At 38.9% G+C, this 16,311-nt stretch overlaps 3 protein-coding genes across 12 annotated transcripts; 2 read left to right on the forward strand and 1 right to left on the reverse strand.

Moving 5' to 3' along the window:
• The first annotated feature begins 172 nt into the window (after positions 1-172).
• Positions 173-4,418, forward strand: LOC121650920. Of its 2 annotated transcripts, none has more exons than XM_042002748.1 (10): positions 173-320; positions 404-481; positions 565-597; positions 2,027-2,113; positions 2,235-2,332; positions 2,444-2,670; positions 2,748-2,840; positions 3,699-3,788; positions 3,878-3,943; positions 4,074-4,418. In XM_042002748.1, exons 1-10 carry the CDS (start codon positions 258-260, stop codon positions 4,109-4,111), a joined length of 873 nt encoding a protein of 290 aa, XP_041858682.1. In that variant the 5' UTR covers positions 173-257; the 3' UTR covers positions 4,112-4,418. The 2 variants fall into 2 exon arrangements, with proteins under 2 accessions (XP_041858682.1, XP_041858688.1); XM_042002754.1 differs by having other exon boundaries at positions 2,748-2,837.
• Positions 4,263-9,508, reverse strand: c2h17orf75 (chromosome 2 C17orf75 homolog). Of its 2 annotated transcripts, XM_042002727.1 has the most exons (10): positions 9,179-9,507; positions 8,785-8,859; positions 8,196-8,321; positions 7,964-8,092; positions 7,784-7,844; positions 7,570-7,689; positions 6,124-6,188; positions 5,885-6,024; positions 5,706-5,809; positions 4,263-5,587 (listed from the first exon to the last, which is right to left on the reverse strand). In XM_042002727.1, exons 1-10 carry the CDS (start codon positions 9,319-9,321, stop codon positions 5,372-5,374), a joined length of 1,179 nt encoding a protein of 392 aa, XP_041858661.1. In that variant the 5' UTR covers positions 9,322-9,507; the 3' UTR covers positions 4,263-5,371. The 2 variants fall into 2 exon arrangements, with proteins under 2 accessions (XP_041858661.1, XP_041858667.1); XM_042002733.1 differs by lacking the exon at positions 8,785-8,859 and having other exon boundaries at positions 9,179-9,508.
• Positions 9,509-9,851: 343 nt separating this feature from the next.
• On the forward strand, positions 9,852-15,911 carry LOC121650883 (BUB3-interacting and GLEBS motif-containing protein ZNF207-like). Of its 8 annotated transcripts, none has more exons than XR_006012355.1 (12): positions 9,854-10,058; positions 10,406-10,532; positions 10,615-10,753; positions 10,828-11,010; positions 11,621-11,696; positions 11,792-11,844; positions 12,009-12,163; positions 12,842-13,395; positions 13,581-13,768; positions 14,021-14,101; positions 14,638-15,288; positions 15,368-15,911. XR_006012355.1 is itself a non-coding variant. In XM_042002702.1 (10 exons), exons 1-10 carry the CDS (start codon positions 10,018-10,020, stop codon positions 14,026-14,028), a joined length of 1,524 nt encoding a protein of 507 aa, XP_041858636.1. In that variant the 5' UTR covers positions 9,854-10,017; the 3' UTR covers positions 14,029-14,339. The 8 variants fall into 8 exon arrangements, 4 of the variants coding, with proteins under 4 accessions (XP_041858615.1, XP_041858605.1, XP_041858636.1 ...); XR_006012356.1 differs by having other exon boundaries at positions 14,638-15,275; XR_006012358.1 differs by having other exon boundaries at positions 9,862-10,058; positions 12,842-13,069; positions 13,257-13,395; positions 14,638-15,911.
• Positions 15,912-16,311: the final 400 nt, after the last annotated feature.

Here is a 16,311-nt window from a genome sequence, read left to right on the forward strand (position 1 = left end):
CTGTGTGTGTGCGTGTGTGTGTATATACAGCAGAGCGACACAGGAGAGAGTTTTATATAAAGGGTCATCACTGACGCTACACAAGTGACATGAATGCTACCGGTTGGTTTTGTGACCAACTTTTGTGGATTAAAATAGAGAAGTGAGCAAGTGATGAGGCTCTGAACAATACTGCTCTCAGCTTTAGTGAGGAGGAAGTGACACTAGACTCAGGTAGATGGAGTGAAAACGACTGGTAGCCACGTTGTGAAGTTAACATGTCTGTAAACGAGCCAAGGTTACTATATGAGGGCTTTCTGCAGAAGAGAAAAGATAGACTGGTAAGTTACTCTCCTGGGACTTGAATTACAGCAAGCGAAGTATTTAACAGGGTTGTATTAAATGGATGCTCTTACGTATACAGAAAATAATGTGGGTCACGTACTGGTTCAGGCTTCAAAACGCAACCTTGTTCTTTTATACTAAGAAGAATGGCAGAGCTGTAAGTACACGTCACAATATTTTTTACCTTTTGAAGGATTTTAATAAATTGGATGTTTATATTTAACATTCTTCTCTACACAGTCGCACTTAAGAGGACATTACTACATATACACGGTAAGTCAGCTATTTTTAAGAGAAGTTTATTTACACTTGTGGGAAGTGAACAAGCACATTTGTGTACTGTATTCTTCCTTTTTCTTTTCACCTTTATTTTTGGGCTAGTGGAGCTGCATGTAAGAAAAGTAGGGCATACAACAAGAGGTCCCCACGCAGGAAGGTGATGCTACTATTGTTCTTCCAAGTGCTGGAAATCCTTAAAAGTACTTGAAAGTTTTGAAAAGTGCTTAAACTTTGGAGCTGAAAACTAATAGCTTTGTTCTTTAATAGTTTGGATGAAGAATTAGAATGGAGCCCAATAGTTTTGCCTCAGATTTAGTTGATTTGATCTTTTTTTTTTATTCACTAAGGCGCTAGAAGGTGATGGACAGCATTCCTCAAGGATAAATGTCCTCATGTCCTATTTTCAGTAATAAAAACTGAAATTAGAGTATTTGATGAGAAAAGTCACAGGATGTCAAGTAAACCTAAATTTAGTTTTTTGTGAAAATGAAGCCACTTTGTGTTTCTGTTTCATTTCTTCCATAAATGGTCGGCTGCTCCGAATTTTTGTTCTTTCAGCACAATTTTATTTTGTGTGATGGGGAATTTAAATAATAATAAATGAGTCTTTATTAAATGCTTACACGCCTCTACTTGGTCATATTTAATTGATATCATCTAAAAAATTTAAAAACAGGTTAAAATATGAAATATTAATGTATCACAAATTAATCCCTTTTTGGAGGCAGTTCTGCATAAAGGCCACTTTCACTTCTCTTAACTGGTCTTTTTTTATGTTTATATGTAGTGTAAAGTGCAGTGTGTTGTGTTTTAGACAAAGTAAAGTGAGTCTGTTTCCAAAAAAGCATGCAGAAAGCATTTTTTTTTTTTTGTAAGCAAGGTATTTTTTCACTTGCACACAGTTATTTTTAGTATGCTTTGCAGATAAATGCCTATAAGTATCTTAAAATGTTCACCACCGTTGCTTTTTATATATTTAGCAGCTGTTAGTGGTTAAGGAATAAACATGTTGCTGGACTTGAGGTTCTTTTTGTAGCTGCAGATATTTCTGTATGTTTGAAGTTGATTTGATGCTGCTGAATGTGCTTTTAAAAACCATTAAAACCAAAATGCAACTTAAATGCATTAAAAATGGGGAAAATTGTCACGTTTTGTGAAATATAATTGTAACTTCTCTTTTAAGAAATATTGTGTTTTTGGAAATTCGCAGATGTTTCTGTAGTTTCTGTAGCTGATAGGAATTTAGAGTGATGAAACCTTTTGCCATGTCACACACACCCACACATCAGAAAGTAAAATTCTGAATGCATGAGCTTTCGACAGAATGCATCTAGCGCTGACGTATCATTTTTTATGAATACTTTCTTGAATGTTGTGCTTAATTTAACTAAGCAACCATCTAACCATCCACCTCTTGGGCCAGGTGCAGTCAGTCCGAGAGGTCCACAAAACAGGCAGGAAGCACTTCATGTTTGAAATAGTTATGACAAATGGAAAGAGAAAAATGTTGGTGAGTCCTTCTGTACTTTAACTAACAGCTAATTGTGGCAGGTCTGGCTATAAGATGCCATTTGTAACCAAATCCTGCTTACACTGCCTTCCACCTGCTGCCTGCATGTTTGTATGTGCAGGCAGCAGACACAGCAGCTCTCAGAAAGGAGTGGGTTACACACCTTTGGCAGGCCATGCATCTCTCTGGCTCAGGGATGTTGGACTCTAGAGACACACAGTAAGTTGGAGGGAGAATGGGCTCAAGCCACATCTGACCGATGGTTTTTAAATGACTTTTCTTCTGCTCTTATTTGCACAACACTGAGCTTATTCTTTTTCTTCTTCTCAGCCTCAATACATGTGAGCAACAAGAGAATTTAAACAGCAGGACATTCGTCTGCTCAGACAGAGACAGCATGATGGAGCAGCTGCCTGCTCAGCCTCTGTCTCCGCCCACTCATTCAAACCACACCTACACTGAGGCCACCTCTACCATTTGCCCCCCTGAGGAGCAGGACTGTGAGGAGACGACTTCCGAGAACATACTACTGCCCTCTGACGACCACATTCTGAGTGGTAAACATTCTAAACGGTTGCACCTTCAGGTTTCATATTAAGTTGTTTCAGCTTCACTGTGCTTGCTCTGTTTTCAGATCACAGCATCAGTTATCCTCAGTGGTCCAGCGAGATGAGCAGAGCAGAGGAGACACATGACGGCGTCTATGACGTGTTACCTCGCAGAAGTAGTATGATTGGAAAATAATCGTTTCATAATGCAGTATTGAGCATATTCTCAATTCATCCCTCATATCTTTAAATACTGCCAAAAGCAGGAAATTGTATACAAGGCCAGGAAGCCAGGAAATCAATATTTGTTATCATCAACTTTATTTTTCATCACATCCTGAATCATCTTAGAAATGTTTTGAACGACATTCAAAGCTTTTTTTTTTGATCCCACACTGCTTCAGTAATGTTGAGGTCCAGACTCTAGGGAAAAAATCATCACACCATTAGACCTGTAGCTATTTCTGAAGCTTCAGAGAACAGTAGGTGGATCACTTGAGGACACCATACTGAGATTTGACTAGTTTTTGGCTAATAGCGCATTGGGAATCACCTTGTAGGTGCAAGATTAAACTTTTATATGTTTCAAACTGTGTTATTTTAGGCATATGCTGGTAGATACATTAAAATAAATGGAAATAATAATATATCTTTGCAACATACTGCTGTCAAAGTGCCAAAAGATACTAAATTTAATCAGTATGGATTCTTTGCTAAATTGTCAGTTATGTGTGGATCTCTTTATTACACTTCGGTGTCAATTGGCTTTAGAATTAAACTTTTTTTTTTAATGAACAGGTTCAAGAACTGAACTACAAATTAATTCAAACCTAATGAAAATCTTTAAAAGACCTTCAGAAAGCCTGGAGAACTGTTGCCCAGATCTAATTTAATGGATTACACGACAGGTTTTCCTTTTCAGGAGCAAACCTAGAAAGAAGTGATGGGTGGATCGAGATTATAAAATTAACTGTACAGAAACATTTAGAAGGTGCAGATGCGTCACATTGTCCTGCCATGTTTTTTTTTTCCCATAGACATACAGGAATATGATGACCCTTCAACAGAGATGCTTGAGGATGTGTATGACACCCCTATGTCCTACAGGACTTCTCTTGAACTTAATGGTCAGAATCTTTTTTAAACCATTGTTTGCTTGATTAATAATAATGCCTTTTATTTAAAAAAAAATGAGATAAACTCTATTCTTTTTCAGACCCCACAGACAGCATCTATGACGTACCAAGCTGCCTTTTAAGAAAGACATGTAATCTAACCATAGGTAACATTTATTTAAGTCTTAACCTTATTAATACGTCTTATAAAGTTATCTGGTCTAATACACATGAAGCAGCTGCAAACATGATTTTATGTGTATTTTTAAAGCTCCTGCTGTTTGTGTCCGATTGCAGATGAGCTGCCAGAGGAAGGAATCTACAACAACATATGAGCTGTGCTCTAGGTCAATGACATCGGCAGCATCGTTCATATAGCTTCTTAATAAGAGTCACACAGGAAACTGCACTGCTGATACTTTTGTCTACATTTAAGGTGGCGGACAAATGTTTCACCTTTGTTAAAACAGGCCAAACCACAGTTGCGAGGCTCAATTGTTTATTAAAGCTCCTTCTTGACAGAGAACCATAAAATCATTTATAGCTACAGAGACCATACTGTACAAAAACAGGTACATACACTGTAGATCAGTCACACAGCAGACAGCAAAACAACTCATTTACATGTCACAACTTTAAGTACACAACATCTGCACTGGTATTGCTCCATTACAAACTTTGGATTGAATAGGAATAATCTGAGCTTAATGTATAATTTTTCATGTTCATTAAGGAATGATAAAAAGAAAATAAAACATAAGCAAACTTGTTTTTACTCCGAGCTTATTTCTGCTTCTTTTACTCCACGATTTAATTTCTTCTTTAAGAACTTTTTGTTTTTGCAGTTCATAACACATTTAAAGTAGCAACAGGTCACATAGAGCTTGTTCGGTTCATATGAACTATTGAGCTATAAGGTTATTGTAAACGAGAAATTAAATTCATGTTCAAACAACACAGCATGATTAAAACTTTGAATATAGCTTGACAAACACACAGTATCATATCTGTACACAAAAATTGATATTCTAGTGCAGATTTTGGGTTGGAAATGTAAGCAAGGAAGCAAGTAATGCAAAAAAAGTGATCTGTGCATCCTTCTCAAAAGAAAATAATTAAATAACATACAAAACAAGAGTATGGGACTGTTTGGAGATAAAATAAGTAGAAGATAAATCTATTAAAATAAAAAGTAACCCTCATTCAGATTAATTCTGTGTTATGATAATTGTCAGCAATTTACAATAATATTTGGCTCTTAGTTTCTATATATACACCAACACACAACACAAAAAGATAGGGAACTATATGTAGTGATATTACAGAAAAGGAAAATTATTACAAGCCAAAAACAGTCACATTAGTTGTCACCTTAAACTGAGTGTTACAGTAAGTCATTTATTCCAGACCTAACCAACTCAATTCTATCTCAGCTGCAGCCACCGTAGTGCTAACACATGGTTTATAATTTAGATTTTACACATATTTAACTTAACAGCTGACTTTATCATTTCCAGCAATCTGAAGCTTTATACAGGACGAAGTGTTTGTTTAAACTGTTTCACCAAAGACATACAAGGTATGTTGTGATGGAGTCAGGCCTGAGCCTGAGCCTGCTCCCTGAGGAACTCCTCCAGGACAGTGATGATGCTGCAGGCTTCAGGCAGATCGCTGTGCTCCGCTCTGGCATTCTGCAGCAACACGTCCCCATTTCCGCAGCCCTGGAGAAACTGGCAACAGCGAAACAGGGCGTAGTGACTCATCTCTGCCTGCCGCACAAAGCGCTTCAGGCTGTTCATGTCCTGGATGGCCTGCAGAGTGACAGACAGGGGTTGGATGGAGAGGAAGCACGTGCCAAAAAAAATAACATTTCATTTTGAAAAGAAAAAAAGGATGAGATTAGGCTGAAAGAGAGCAACAATTTGTCACCTTTAGCTTGAAGTTTTCTAGAATCTGTCGGAGCAGGAAGGGATTGCAACGCTCTGCAGCGTTTAGAAATGCCTGAATCCAGTCATCGCAGAAACGGTTGCTGACTGAGGGGACATAACAGCTTTGTTACACAGAAATCATGAACGTAGCATATGTGTCTATCCTAAAACATGCCTTACCAGTGTGGCTGAGTGTGGGCGGGCTGGTGGAGCAGTCTATGATCAGGTCGGACTGCGTGTCCTCTGAGATGGCTTTGCACAGAGAGGCTGTTGTGGTGTCCTGCTGGGACAGGCCCTGCAGACTGGCCGCTTTGATGAACCTGATACAGAAAACAGCTTTGACACACTGCACTACATGTACATACACAGGCAGACATTTACAGATGTGGTTTTAATAAGAGGATTGACACCTAACTCACCTGGACACGTCAGCCTTTGTTCTGTCATCTGAATTGATGACCTCCACATGTGTGTGACTCAGAGCCTGTAGGAAGAAAGTTTAGTTTAGTATTAAGTTGGAAAATGTTCATCTTGCAGACAAACAGAACACAAGCTCTAATGGGTTGTATGAAAATAGTCTGCATGCATTCAAAACCATCCATCTAGAACAGTTTTCCCTAAACACAAAGTAAAGAATGCTTAGCTAATTATATAACCTCATATTCCATGATAATAGTACAGAGAAAACACTGTATATAAAGAGCTATTTCAGCCAGTAACACAGTTTAGGGGAAATATGGTAAAAGACTGTAGAATTAATTTAACAGCAAGAGGTCAGATTACAACAGGATTAGGTATAAAAAGAGAAGAAAGTGCTCAGCACTCTGCATTCTGTGAAGTTTCCTCACATACACAAAAATCCTTTGAAGATTAGTCAAACCCTGAGGAATCTCTGTACACAGGGGACAAGGATTAAAAACAATATGACTATGATGTTTAGCTTCTCAGCAAGAATTTAGGATTGTTTGGTTTTGCATTAATACACATGTAAAAAATTGGTAATTTGCACATCTGGGAAGGGACCATTAAAGACTGAAAGATAAATGCGGGTTTTAGAGCAGCACGCTGCCACTCAGGACACATTTTTTTAAGGGAAGGCTTTACTTATTTCAGCAGAAAAATGTCAAACCACATACACACACACACACTCTGGAAAATTATAAAGTATCATTGAATGATAAAAGTGACAAATGAGGTCCTGAAGTGGTGAGCAACTGAAATCATTTATCCAATAAGATTGGGACTGTTAAAAATGTAACAGCGGTAAACATGGCACTTTTCAAGCATATTAAAAATGTGACATATTTACTTATAATACTCATCACATCTGACAATAAAATATTAATGGCAGCACATAAAAGCCAGCAGAGAAAAAACAAAACACAAAAACTACATTTTTCAGGTTAATTCACTAAATGAAATAAAATATCACTGACATTCATTCTTTATGTAAACCTTGACAAACCACACTGTAATCCTGTGGCACAGTTCCTGTTCCTGCTCTCGCCTTAATATCAATAATATATTTACAAAGCCTCAAGTTTGGACAATATTTGATCTTTTCTATGGTTTACTAATGAAGCCTTTGAATGGAAGGATGGGCTTGTGTTTTGCTTCTGTGGTATATTCTGGAGGTGAATTAAGACTAACACATAATTTTTTCTTACATTATAATTATAATTAGAATGTATTTATATTGTATTTATGTTATACAATAATTTACAAATTGTTTTATCACACAGAATAGCAAAGATGGCTGTTTAAATCATTTTAACTGTATTTTAGTGTCATTACCTCTTTACAGGTTCTTTTGATGAGCAACTATCTTTCTTTTACACACCATGATGCTAAAAAAAATGACTCACAGAATGCAGCAAGAAGCTGATGTTGTTCTGAACCAACTGCACAACTCGATAAATGTGCATTACAGACTCCTCATACCACCGGCTTAGATAGGGACGAACCTCCGTCTCAAGATTGTGCAGCTACAAGACACAAAGACAGAAAAATTTTAAACACTGCAATAATTTTACTGTAACAACTGTTCTGCTTTCTGACAGCGTTACTGCATTCTCATACCTCTGGGGTTTGCAGGCTGCTATGCAGGCCTTGGACATATTTATCAAGCTCTAATCTAAATGTGTTTTGGGTCAAAGAATTTAAGATTTTGCTTGAAATGATGCCGGAGCATTCTAACAAAAACATTTTGTAACAAAAAATTATGCATAATATTATATGGTTCACATGGCAGAAGGATATAAGTTTAGTCCTTTTTCAGACCCCCCCATAAAGCAGATGACGTATCCATTCCCATCAGCATCTGGCTGTTCAGGAGACCTTTCCTGCTCCAGCAGACAGCAGTAGCAGCCAATGGCTTGCTCTGGAATACTATGAAGAAGACATTTTATGAAATTGTGTTCAAAAACTCTAAATTCCTAAAGTTTTATTTGCTTCAATACAAAAAGAAGTTTAATTAAAAAAAAAAAAATACCTGAGCTCCACAGTGGCAATGTTGCCCATGCCTCCTAGCAGGGCTCCTTTGCTCAGCCTCCTTGAAATGTAAGTCCGCAGCTCTGGTTCTGCCTCTGATGGCAGGCTGCTGTCAATCAGTGTTAAGCTGCGGATGAAGCATTGAGTTAATATGGATACAAACAGCCAGTGTAAGCGATGAGGAATATGGAAGCCACTCAAGTCAATGGAGAAGAGATGGAGAAAGCTGATGACTATTAGCCACACATCCAAAACAACACACAGCTGAGTCACAAAGCTGTAACTGCATCTGAGCGGAACACATAGTAAAACATTTCCACAACACTGTTCCCAGACATTAAGGTTTTTATTAACTTTTAACCAGAAAGCCTGGAGAACTGTTGCCACATGGAAGTGGAGACACCATTCAGAAAGGGAGGCGATGTAACACAGCAATGACCAATCACAACAAAATCATGAATGAAGCATTGATTCCATGTTGATTGGATTTCCGGTGGCAGCCCGTGGACCCACCAACGCACAACAGTGAAAGCCAAAGAGAAACGACAACGGAAAGCAAGTAGAAGGTAGGTGGGTGGCTCCTGTGTTACCTAAAGTCATCCTGACTTGTTGTGGAGTCTGCACGTCTCTTGGTCCATGCCACATTTTCCCCAGAAGCCTCAGATCTAAGACAATTGACAGTTTACTCATCATCTGATTAGATTTTTATCCATAAATCCGGATTTACCTGCATGAGTATCGCCGCCTGCAAGTTATCTCTAAAAACCCAAGACAATCACGGGCTAAACAACAGTTACACGCCAAAGATTTTCCTTGTATTCACAAAAGAAACAAGTACAATAAAACACAATTTAAAGTAATAATTGCACAGTGACAATATTCCTCCCACATGCAACATATCAGATGGTTACAGTAGATAAGAGACAGAAAGCCGCAAGAGACCTGTCCACAGCAGAAACTACGACGAGTGATATCGATCGTTACCTTGTGCCTTGATAAAGATAGATGGTGTAATAGCAGTTCAGCTGTATTTTCTGACTGTAGCCAGTAATTTCTTCGCTATCGAAGTCATCTCTGTCTTCTACGTCAATTGAATCCTGGAACGACGAGGTTTGGGAGGTAAACATAGTCCTACTGCCGCACGGAGGTAGCTAATATTTGTCAAATGCCCGAAACAAAGACGTAATTTGTAGTTTAACCTAGCGTTATTGGTGAATAAACATAGCAAATGTTTGATTTTCAAGTTGATAGAGTATTAATTAGCCTTTTCATTTATGTGCCGACTGCGCATGTCCCGTTGTGTACGGTTTTAAATATGTCCGATGTAAATACAGTTTTCTGCTATGAGTTCCTGGACCATATGTATATGGGCGTAAATATTTTTGGTTGAATACATTTTCCGAGACGATTTCGTGATTTTTTAGAGTGATTTGACCTTACAATATATGTGTCGTATTTATTTATAATATATCTAATGTAAATATTGATATATATATATATATTTATCCTGGGGTTCCTGGACCAAATGTGTACCGAGCTTATGTTTGGTCAAACGCTATGGTCTAAATTTCAAAATTGGGTTTCTTTTTTTGTATGTTTTTTTTTTTTCAGTTATATAATTGAACAAAGCCAGTTAGACATTAAATGTTCGGTTATTAGATCACTAAGTTTTTAATCACAAGATGTGACAGCGTACTGTCTGGCCACCAGAGGGCGAACTGGAGCTGCAGTGTATTCCAGTGGGATGTTGGAGACCTGACGCCATCTTCCTGTAATCTGGTGTGTTTTTCCTTAGCAAGCGGTGAACTAACAGTGCAGAAATCATGGGGAGGAAGAAGAAAAAGCAAATGAAGCCATGGTGCTGGTATCCTTTTTAAACTTTCTATTTAGTGATATGTTACTCATATCGGGTATGTCTGATTCTTTTATTACCGGCGAACTAACGTTCACTGAGAGTTCTTGCTAACCTTTAATAGGTGTGTAGCTGTCTGTTTACATATAACAAGTCAGATTTATACATGGTCTCGACTGTACAGCTGAAGTTCAGTAAGACCTGGGGGTTTTGCAGAAAGACTATATTCAAGACGAGTAATGAAAGTGTTTTTGGTATGTGTTCAGAGTAGCTGCAGATACAAACAAGGCACATTCAGCTGTGAAATGCCATTACAGCTATTAAGTTTTTAGTTAAACTTTCCTGAACTGTCGTCTCAGGTACTGTAACAGAGATTTTGATGATGAAAAAATTCTCATTCAGCACCAGAAGGCTAAACATTTCAAGTGTCACATCTGTCATAAAAAGCTGTACACTGGCCCTGGGCTTGCTATCCACTGTATGCAGGTGAGGACATAATTTATATCACTCCCATCAATCTAAAATAAAGTTATTTCTGTGGACATTAAAAGTGCAGCTTAATTTCTAGGTACACAAAGAGACCATTGATGCAGTTCCTAATGCAATACCTGGAAGAACTGATATTGAACTAGAGATATATGGCATGGAGGGTATTCCAGAAAAAGACATGGAGGAGAGAAGACGAGTGCTGGAACAGAAGAATCAAGGTATTTCTTTGCAACAACATAAATGTACAATTTTTTTGCAGGAATAGTCTGATTCTGCTCTTCCATTATTTCAGACTCTCAGAAGAAAAGGCTGAACCAGGATGACTCTGATGAAGATGAGGAGGATGAAGAGCCTGGCCCTTCCTTCCAGCAGGTGGCTGTAGGTCAGCCTCAGGCAGGTTACATCCCACATATGAACCTGTCGGGTGTGCCTCCTGGCTCTGCCGCTCCAGGGATACCACCAAGCGGATACTCAGGTGGGTATACAGTTCTATTACCCGAGCAGCAAAATACTAAATAAGCCTGAATTTGTGTCATGTAGTTTAAATTCCTCTGAAGTAATTCACTTGACTTTCAATGTCCTTCCTTTTTGCCTTGTTTCCCTACTGCTGCCCTTACATCCTTTCTTTTTTCATCCATTCATAATGTTAGATTCAGAAAACAGATAAAGTCAGTCATAATTGCAGTATGTCCTTGTACTTTGCTTTTTTGCTTTAAAACTGCTGTGATGTAGGAAGCTCTTATGTCGTTATTGTGATTATTATGATGATGTTATTGGAATCAAAATGTGTGTAAAAACAAAAAAACTACTTAATGAGATGAGCCTGTCAAATCTAATAAAATTAATTACAGTAGATTTACAACAATTTTTACCTTGACAAATATGTTAAAATCAAGCTTAGATTAATGCTGTTAGCGGGGTATTTAACTGGTTAGGATAAAATGTTCTTAAGAGATCATGTGTGAAGCGGAAATATTTTAGGGATTGTTTTGGTTGATATGGATATACCTAAGAAAATAGAAATGGGGTATATTTTACCATGTGGTAATACACTTGTATGTTAAATATTACTGTCTTTGTGTCAGGAATACACCCGATGATACCAGGTGTCCCACCGATGATGCCAGGCCTGCCCCGTGTAATGCCAGGAATGCCCCCAGGGTAAACATCCACTTTTATTATTCTTGACTTTGTATGAATCTAATTTCCTTCACATGTTGTATTCGTTCCTGCATTTTATTTCTTTGCATATTAAGGATGATCCCAGTGGGAGGGATAATACCACCAATGATGCCAGGTATGCCACCAGGTAACACTCCACCAGCCTCCACTTTCTGAACACACTTTCCTACATGTACTTGGTTCAGTTTAACTTACAAAGTCATTTATTTTAATATTACCATTTTACAATAAAATTCTGATGTGGTCAGGCATTTTTGTCTTCATGTAATTAATTTGTTCTGCTGGTATCAGGCATTCCTCCTCCGGTGTGCCACCGTCCTGGCATCACCCACATGCCTCAGGTCCCCCCTGCTGCAAGCATCCTCACCAGACCTGCAGCCCCTCTTGCTTCTGCCCCATCAGCCCAGCCCGATATCACAAAACCTCTGTTCCCCAGTGCTGGACAGGTAAAGTCTTTATGAGACCTTGTCACCCCTTAGTGTTTGACTAAGTGACACAGCTGTCCAAGGAATTATATGAAGGAAACTTCACCTGGAAACTCTTCTAATTTAGGGGTTATTTTATTCAGTTGTCCTTCAGTTTAGCTCCATATTACACCACACACTTGCCTTCTTTCCTTTTCAGCACTGTGCATTTATTTACTCTTTTTAGTAGAAATGTGCATTACAACTAAATGAAAAAAGTTAATTACTGCCAAATCAAATAAAATTCTGGAGAATTACTCAGATTTTTACCATGAGATGTTCATTTATAAACTGATTTAGAGCATTATCGAACAGGATGCTACAATTTTCTTAAAGATGGTTTGAATTAGTCACACTTTAAGCAGTTGCTCTTGCATTTAACAGAAGTTGTGAGAAATTAAGAGCCTGTTTATACTTTCCATTAATGTGATTAAAGTTAACCATGATCACTGAGACGTGGATGTAAAGTTCCTCTGCTGAACTTAGTAAAGCTCATTTTGCAAAAACGTGAAGATGCACAGAAATTGTTTCCAAATAAAATTATTCATGTCAAGAGCCAAACATCAAATTCAGTCCTAATTCTCAAAAAGTATGAGTATGTAATATGAAACTCTTCTCAGAAGTGTCTCTCTCATGTGTTTCCATCTCCTCCCTTCTCAGAGTCAGCAGGTGTTGTCAGGGTCCCTTCACACTACCCCATCCACTACCTCTGACCCCTCAAAGCCCACATTTCCAGCCTACACTCCGACCACCGTGGGTGTGGCCAGCCCCAATGCTGGTAGCAGTACTGTCTCCAAACCTCCCTCCACTGTGACCAGTAAGCCCGCCACCCTCACCACCTCCAGTGCAACCAGTAAGTTGATCCACCCTGATGAGGATCTCTCACTGGTAAGTAGTCCAGCTTTAACTGTGTCTTTACAGCTTTTGACAGTAAGGAGGTGCACAGAAGAAGAGATAGTTTCTGTTAGCATCACATTGATAACATGTTTCTTAACAAATTTGTTTTTTCTTGTAGTTGAGTGGCAGAACTGTGGTGTCAATCATTTCTGCTCTCATTGCTTTCTGTGTGCTGTAGGAAGAGTTACGGACTCAGCTGCCCAGGTATCAGTGCAGTATGCCCCACCAAGGCCAGGCTGGCGCTGCTGCCCCATCAGTGGGTCCTGTGGGTGGCATAATGGCTCCTCAGCAACTCAGCGTGGGGAATCGCATGCCTGGTATACATTGTGCTTGTAGCTCAGTAAATCTCTTTTTCTGCCACAATATCCAGAAGAGCTGCAGGACATTTCTACTGAAGGACATGTCTCTTATTTTTGAGTCACTATCTCATATTGTTAACATGAGCTCCGTATATTTCATTAGATGCTTTAGTAAACTTGCTGCTTATTCTGTGTTCCTGCAGGCCAGTATGGTGGTCCACCACGAGGGATACCTGGGTACATACCAGGTCAGATGTCCCCGTTTGGACAGGCCCCTCCTGTGATCCCTCCAAGGTATCAAGGAGTGCCATCGCGGCCACCAGTGGGTATAAGACCCCCTTCCATGTCTCCTGGGGGCCACTACTGAAGTCTGCTTCCTTCTCTTCTATAGGTTTGGACACTAAACTATTTTCTAATGTCCTCAGCTGCTAGTAGAAATAAGTATTGGTATTATAGTACCACAATGTACTGATCATTCTACTACTGAGCTATGAGGATGAGGCACTGAAGAGCTATAAAGGCATCACAGAGCACTTGGGGAATTTTTACACTGTGTCTAACAAAGACTACAAACTGTTTCACCTGATTCTGATTCAACCTATATCTGTTTTGTGGCTGTTTTTCCTTCTCATGTTTCATTCAGGTGTATAGAAGTGTAGTAGATATGGTTCGTAGTGTTGTGAAGGCGCTGGAGTTACATTGGCAGTTCCCACCCTTTATCAAGGCAAGTTTTATGTAAATACATTTCTGTTCTAAGTGGGGAGGCCTTCACAGCACATAGTGCTGTTGGACTGATGTCCCCAACGTAGTTTGGTGAGGGCTTCCAGTAACTGCTTTCATTCTGTTTTATGTTAAATATTTCTGGTGGAAATACCTACCTTAACCATAAATAGATGAGGTATAAAATGAAATGCTGCATGTATTGTTGTGAAACCTTGTTCTAATAAAGTTTGGGAAAAGTTTAAGACTCTTTTTTGTGAGGTGTAGGCAGAGAGATGTCACAGCAGGTTTGTATTCTAAACTATGTAGAGTTTTAATGTTTTTATTGTCCTGATTATGAACCTAAAACCTGAACTGTTTAAGGAAAATTCCAGTAAATGTTTTCCTTCAACTATAATTAATAAATGAATCCTCTTTGCTCATGCTATGTACATGGCAGCGGCTGACTGGCCTTTGAAACAGAGTGCACTGTTCAGCTGCAGAACATCCGGCTCAATCATGGCTGTAGTGCTAAAACCCAGATTTCTCTTCTCCCTGTAGCGATGCCATGGGGGACTGGCTGAGGCCCTGTCTCAGTGTAGCCCTGTTTCAGCCTGAGGCAAGTCTCACTGTTTTCTGTCTTCTCATTCATTAGCAGGGGCCCTCACAGCGTACGCGCTGTTGGATATCAATGTCCCCAAACTTGCAGCAAGTTTGGTGAAGGCCCTTGTTTTTTTTATGTTGCTTTTATGCATCATGTTCTTCAGGCATGTTAACTCATGTAAGTGAAAATTATTTATGTTAAGGTGTTTTGTCATATCCACCTTTTTTATTTAGTTATTTTTAACCAATGAGAGCACTGGGAAGTTTTGTTTTCATTTAATAGTTCTTTCCTGGGTGCTTAAAGCTTTTAAAGGAAACTATTCCTGTTGAAGCTCTGGATATCTCTTAGTCCTGATGTGGTTTAAGGTGTTTATTTATAAGTACCTCCACATCAGGACCACCGGGAGCAATCTGACTCCTGCAACTAGTTTATGAATTTAATGTGTGATTGGAAGTTCAGATGAAAAGAAAGAGACTTTTCTTGTGTTTGTAAAAATGGTTTTACCACTTAATCCTGTTTTTGTCATCAGCTGTTCCCACTCTTGATAATTTGATTTTTAACTACTCACATGAAGGACAATCTCTGCTGATAACAGGTTTGTTTAAGCTGTAAGTACCGACACCATCATTTTAATTTCTATGGAGCTGTGTTCTTTCTGTGTGAAAAGAGCCTTACTTATTACTGCAGCGTTACCCTCTGATGTCAGCCAGTCATTTAGTATCATCTCAAGGAGTATATCATAAATAGTTTTCTGGCTACTTGTTTGTCAGTGCTTAAAATAATCTAAGGTATCCATGCTACAGGCAGGGCCTTGACTGGTAAGTATGGCCTCATACAATTTTGTAAACACCACATAGTAATTTACAGGGCGCTTTATCAAAGTACTTTTCACCATGTTTTAATTGTTTTTAAAATTAAAATATGAAAGGCTGGAAAAGCTCAAACTTGCCACCTACTCCTTGTGACAGTCTAACTGATGATCTAGATACAGCCACAGTGCATGCAATGAGGCATAGCAGTGTTTACGCTCTCTGGTTGAGAAAATAGAGACGATGTATGTATAGGCATAGGATGTGTATAGTTCACTAGAAATAACCTTTGAACTGCTAAGAAATTTTCAAGGTTTGACTTGCTTGAAAAAGGAATAAATGATCTCCTCTGTGGCTCCATCTATGATCAAAAGAGGGAGAAAAATCCCTTTAAGCTGCTTCCATGTATAAAATGTACAGCCTAGATCAGGGATCACCAACTCTGGACCTCTTGAGCCAGTGTCCTGCAGGTTTTCACTGCATCCCTGCTCCAACACACCTGGTTCAAATGAAATAGTCAAGGTCTACACCAGCCTCTTAATGACCCATTATTTGAGTCAGGTGTGCTGCAGTATGGAGATATTGAAAACCTGCAGGACACTGGCTAAAGAGGTCTGGAGTTGTTGATCCCTGGCCTAGATGCAACTCCTGGCCTTTGCTGCCTCTCCCCTCCCTCTGCTCCTTTTCCTCTCAAGTAACTTAAATAAAGGCCACAAGTGCCCTAAAATACATGAGAAAAATTATTTACCCCATCATGTTGCAAGGTTTTATCTCAGTGAGCCATGGATTTTCATGCTGTTTTTGTTGTGCTGAGGACGTAGC

Source organism: Melanotaenia boesemani, chromosome 2 (genome assembly GCF_017639745.1).
Source record: "Melanotaenia boesemani isolate fMelBoe1 chromosome 2, fMelBoe1.pri, whole genome shotgun sequence".
Taxonomy (NCBI): domain Eukaryota; kingdom Metazoa; phylum Chordata; class Actinopteri; order Atheriniformes; family Melanotaeniidae; genus Melanotaenia; species Melanotaenia boesemani.

Coding starts and splice junctions, on each gene's coding strand:
- c2h17orf75 (XM_042002727.1), bottom strand. CDS start 9,321: ATGTTTACCTCCCAAACCTCGTCGTTCCAGGATTCAATTGACGTAGAA. Junction 8,093..8,195: donor ATTGCCACTGTGGAGCTCAG/GTATTTTTTTTT, acceptor TCTTCTTCATAG/TATTCCAGAGCAAGCCATTG. Junction 6,025..6,123: donor ACAAAGGCTGACGTGTCCAG/GTGAGTTAGGTG, acceptor TTTCTGTATCAG/GTTCATCAAAGCGGCCAGTC.
- LOC121650883 (XM_042002671.1), top strand. CDS start 10,018: ATGGGGAGGAAGAAGAAAAAGCAAATGAAGCCATGGTGCTG. Junction 11,697..11,791: donor ATGCCAGGAATGCCCCCAGG/GTAAACATCCAC, acceptor TTGCATATTAAG/GATGATCCCAGTGGGAGGGA. Junction 12,164..12,841: donor TGTTCCCCAGTGCTGGACAG/GTAAAGTCTTTA, acceptor CTCCCTTCTCAG/AGTCAGCAGGTGTTGTCAGG.
- LOC121650920 (XM_042002748.1), top strand. CDS start 258: ATGTCTGTAAACGAGCCAAGGTTACTATATGAGGGCTTTCTGCAGAAG. Junction 2,841..3,698: donor CGTGTTACCTCGCAGAAGTA/GTATGATTGGAA, acceptor TTTTTCCCATAG/ACATACAGGAATATGATGAC. Junction 3,944..4,073: donor GACATGTAATCTAACCATAG/GTAACATTTATT, acceptor GTCCGATTGCAG/ATGAGCTGCCAGAGGAAGGA.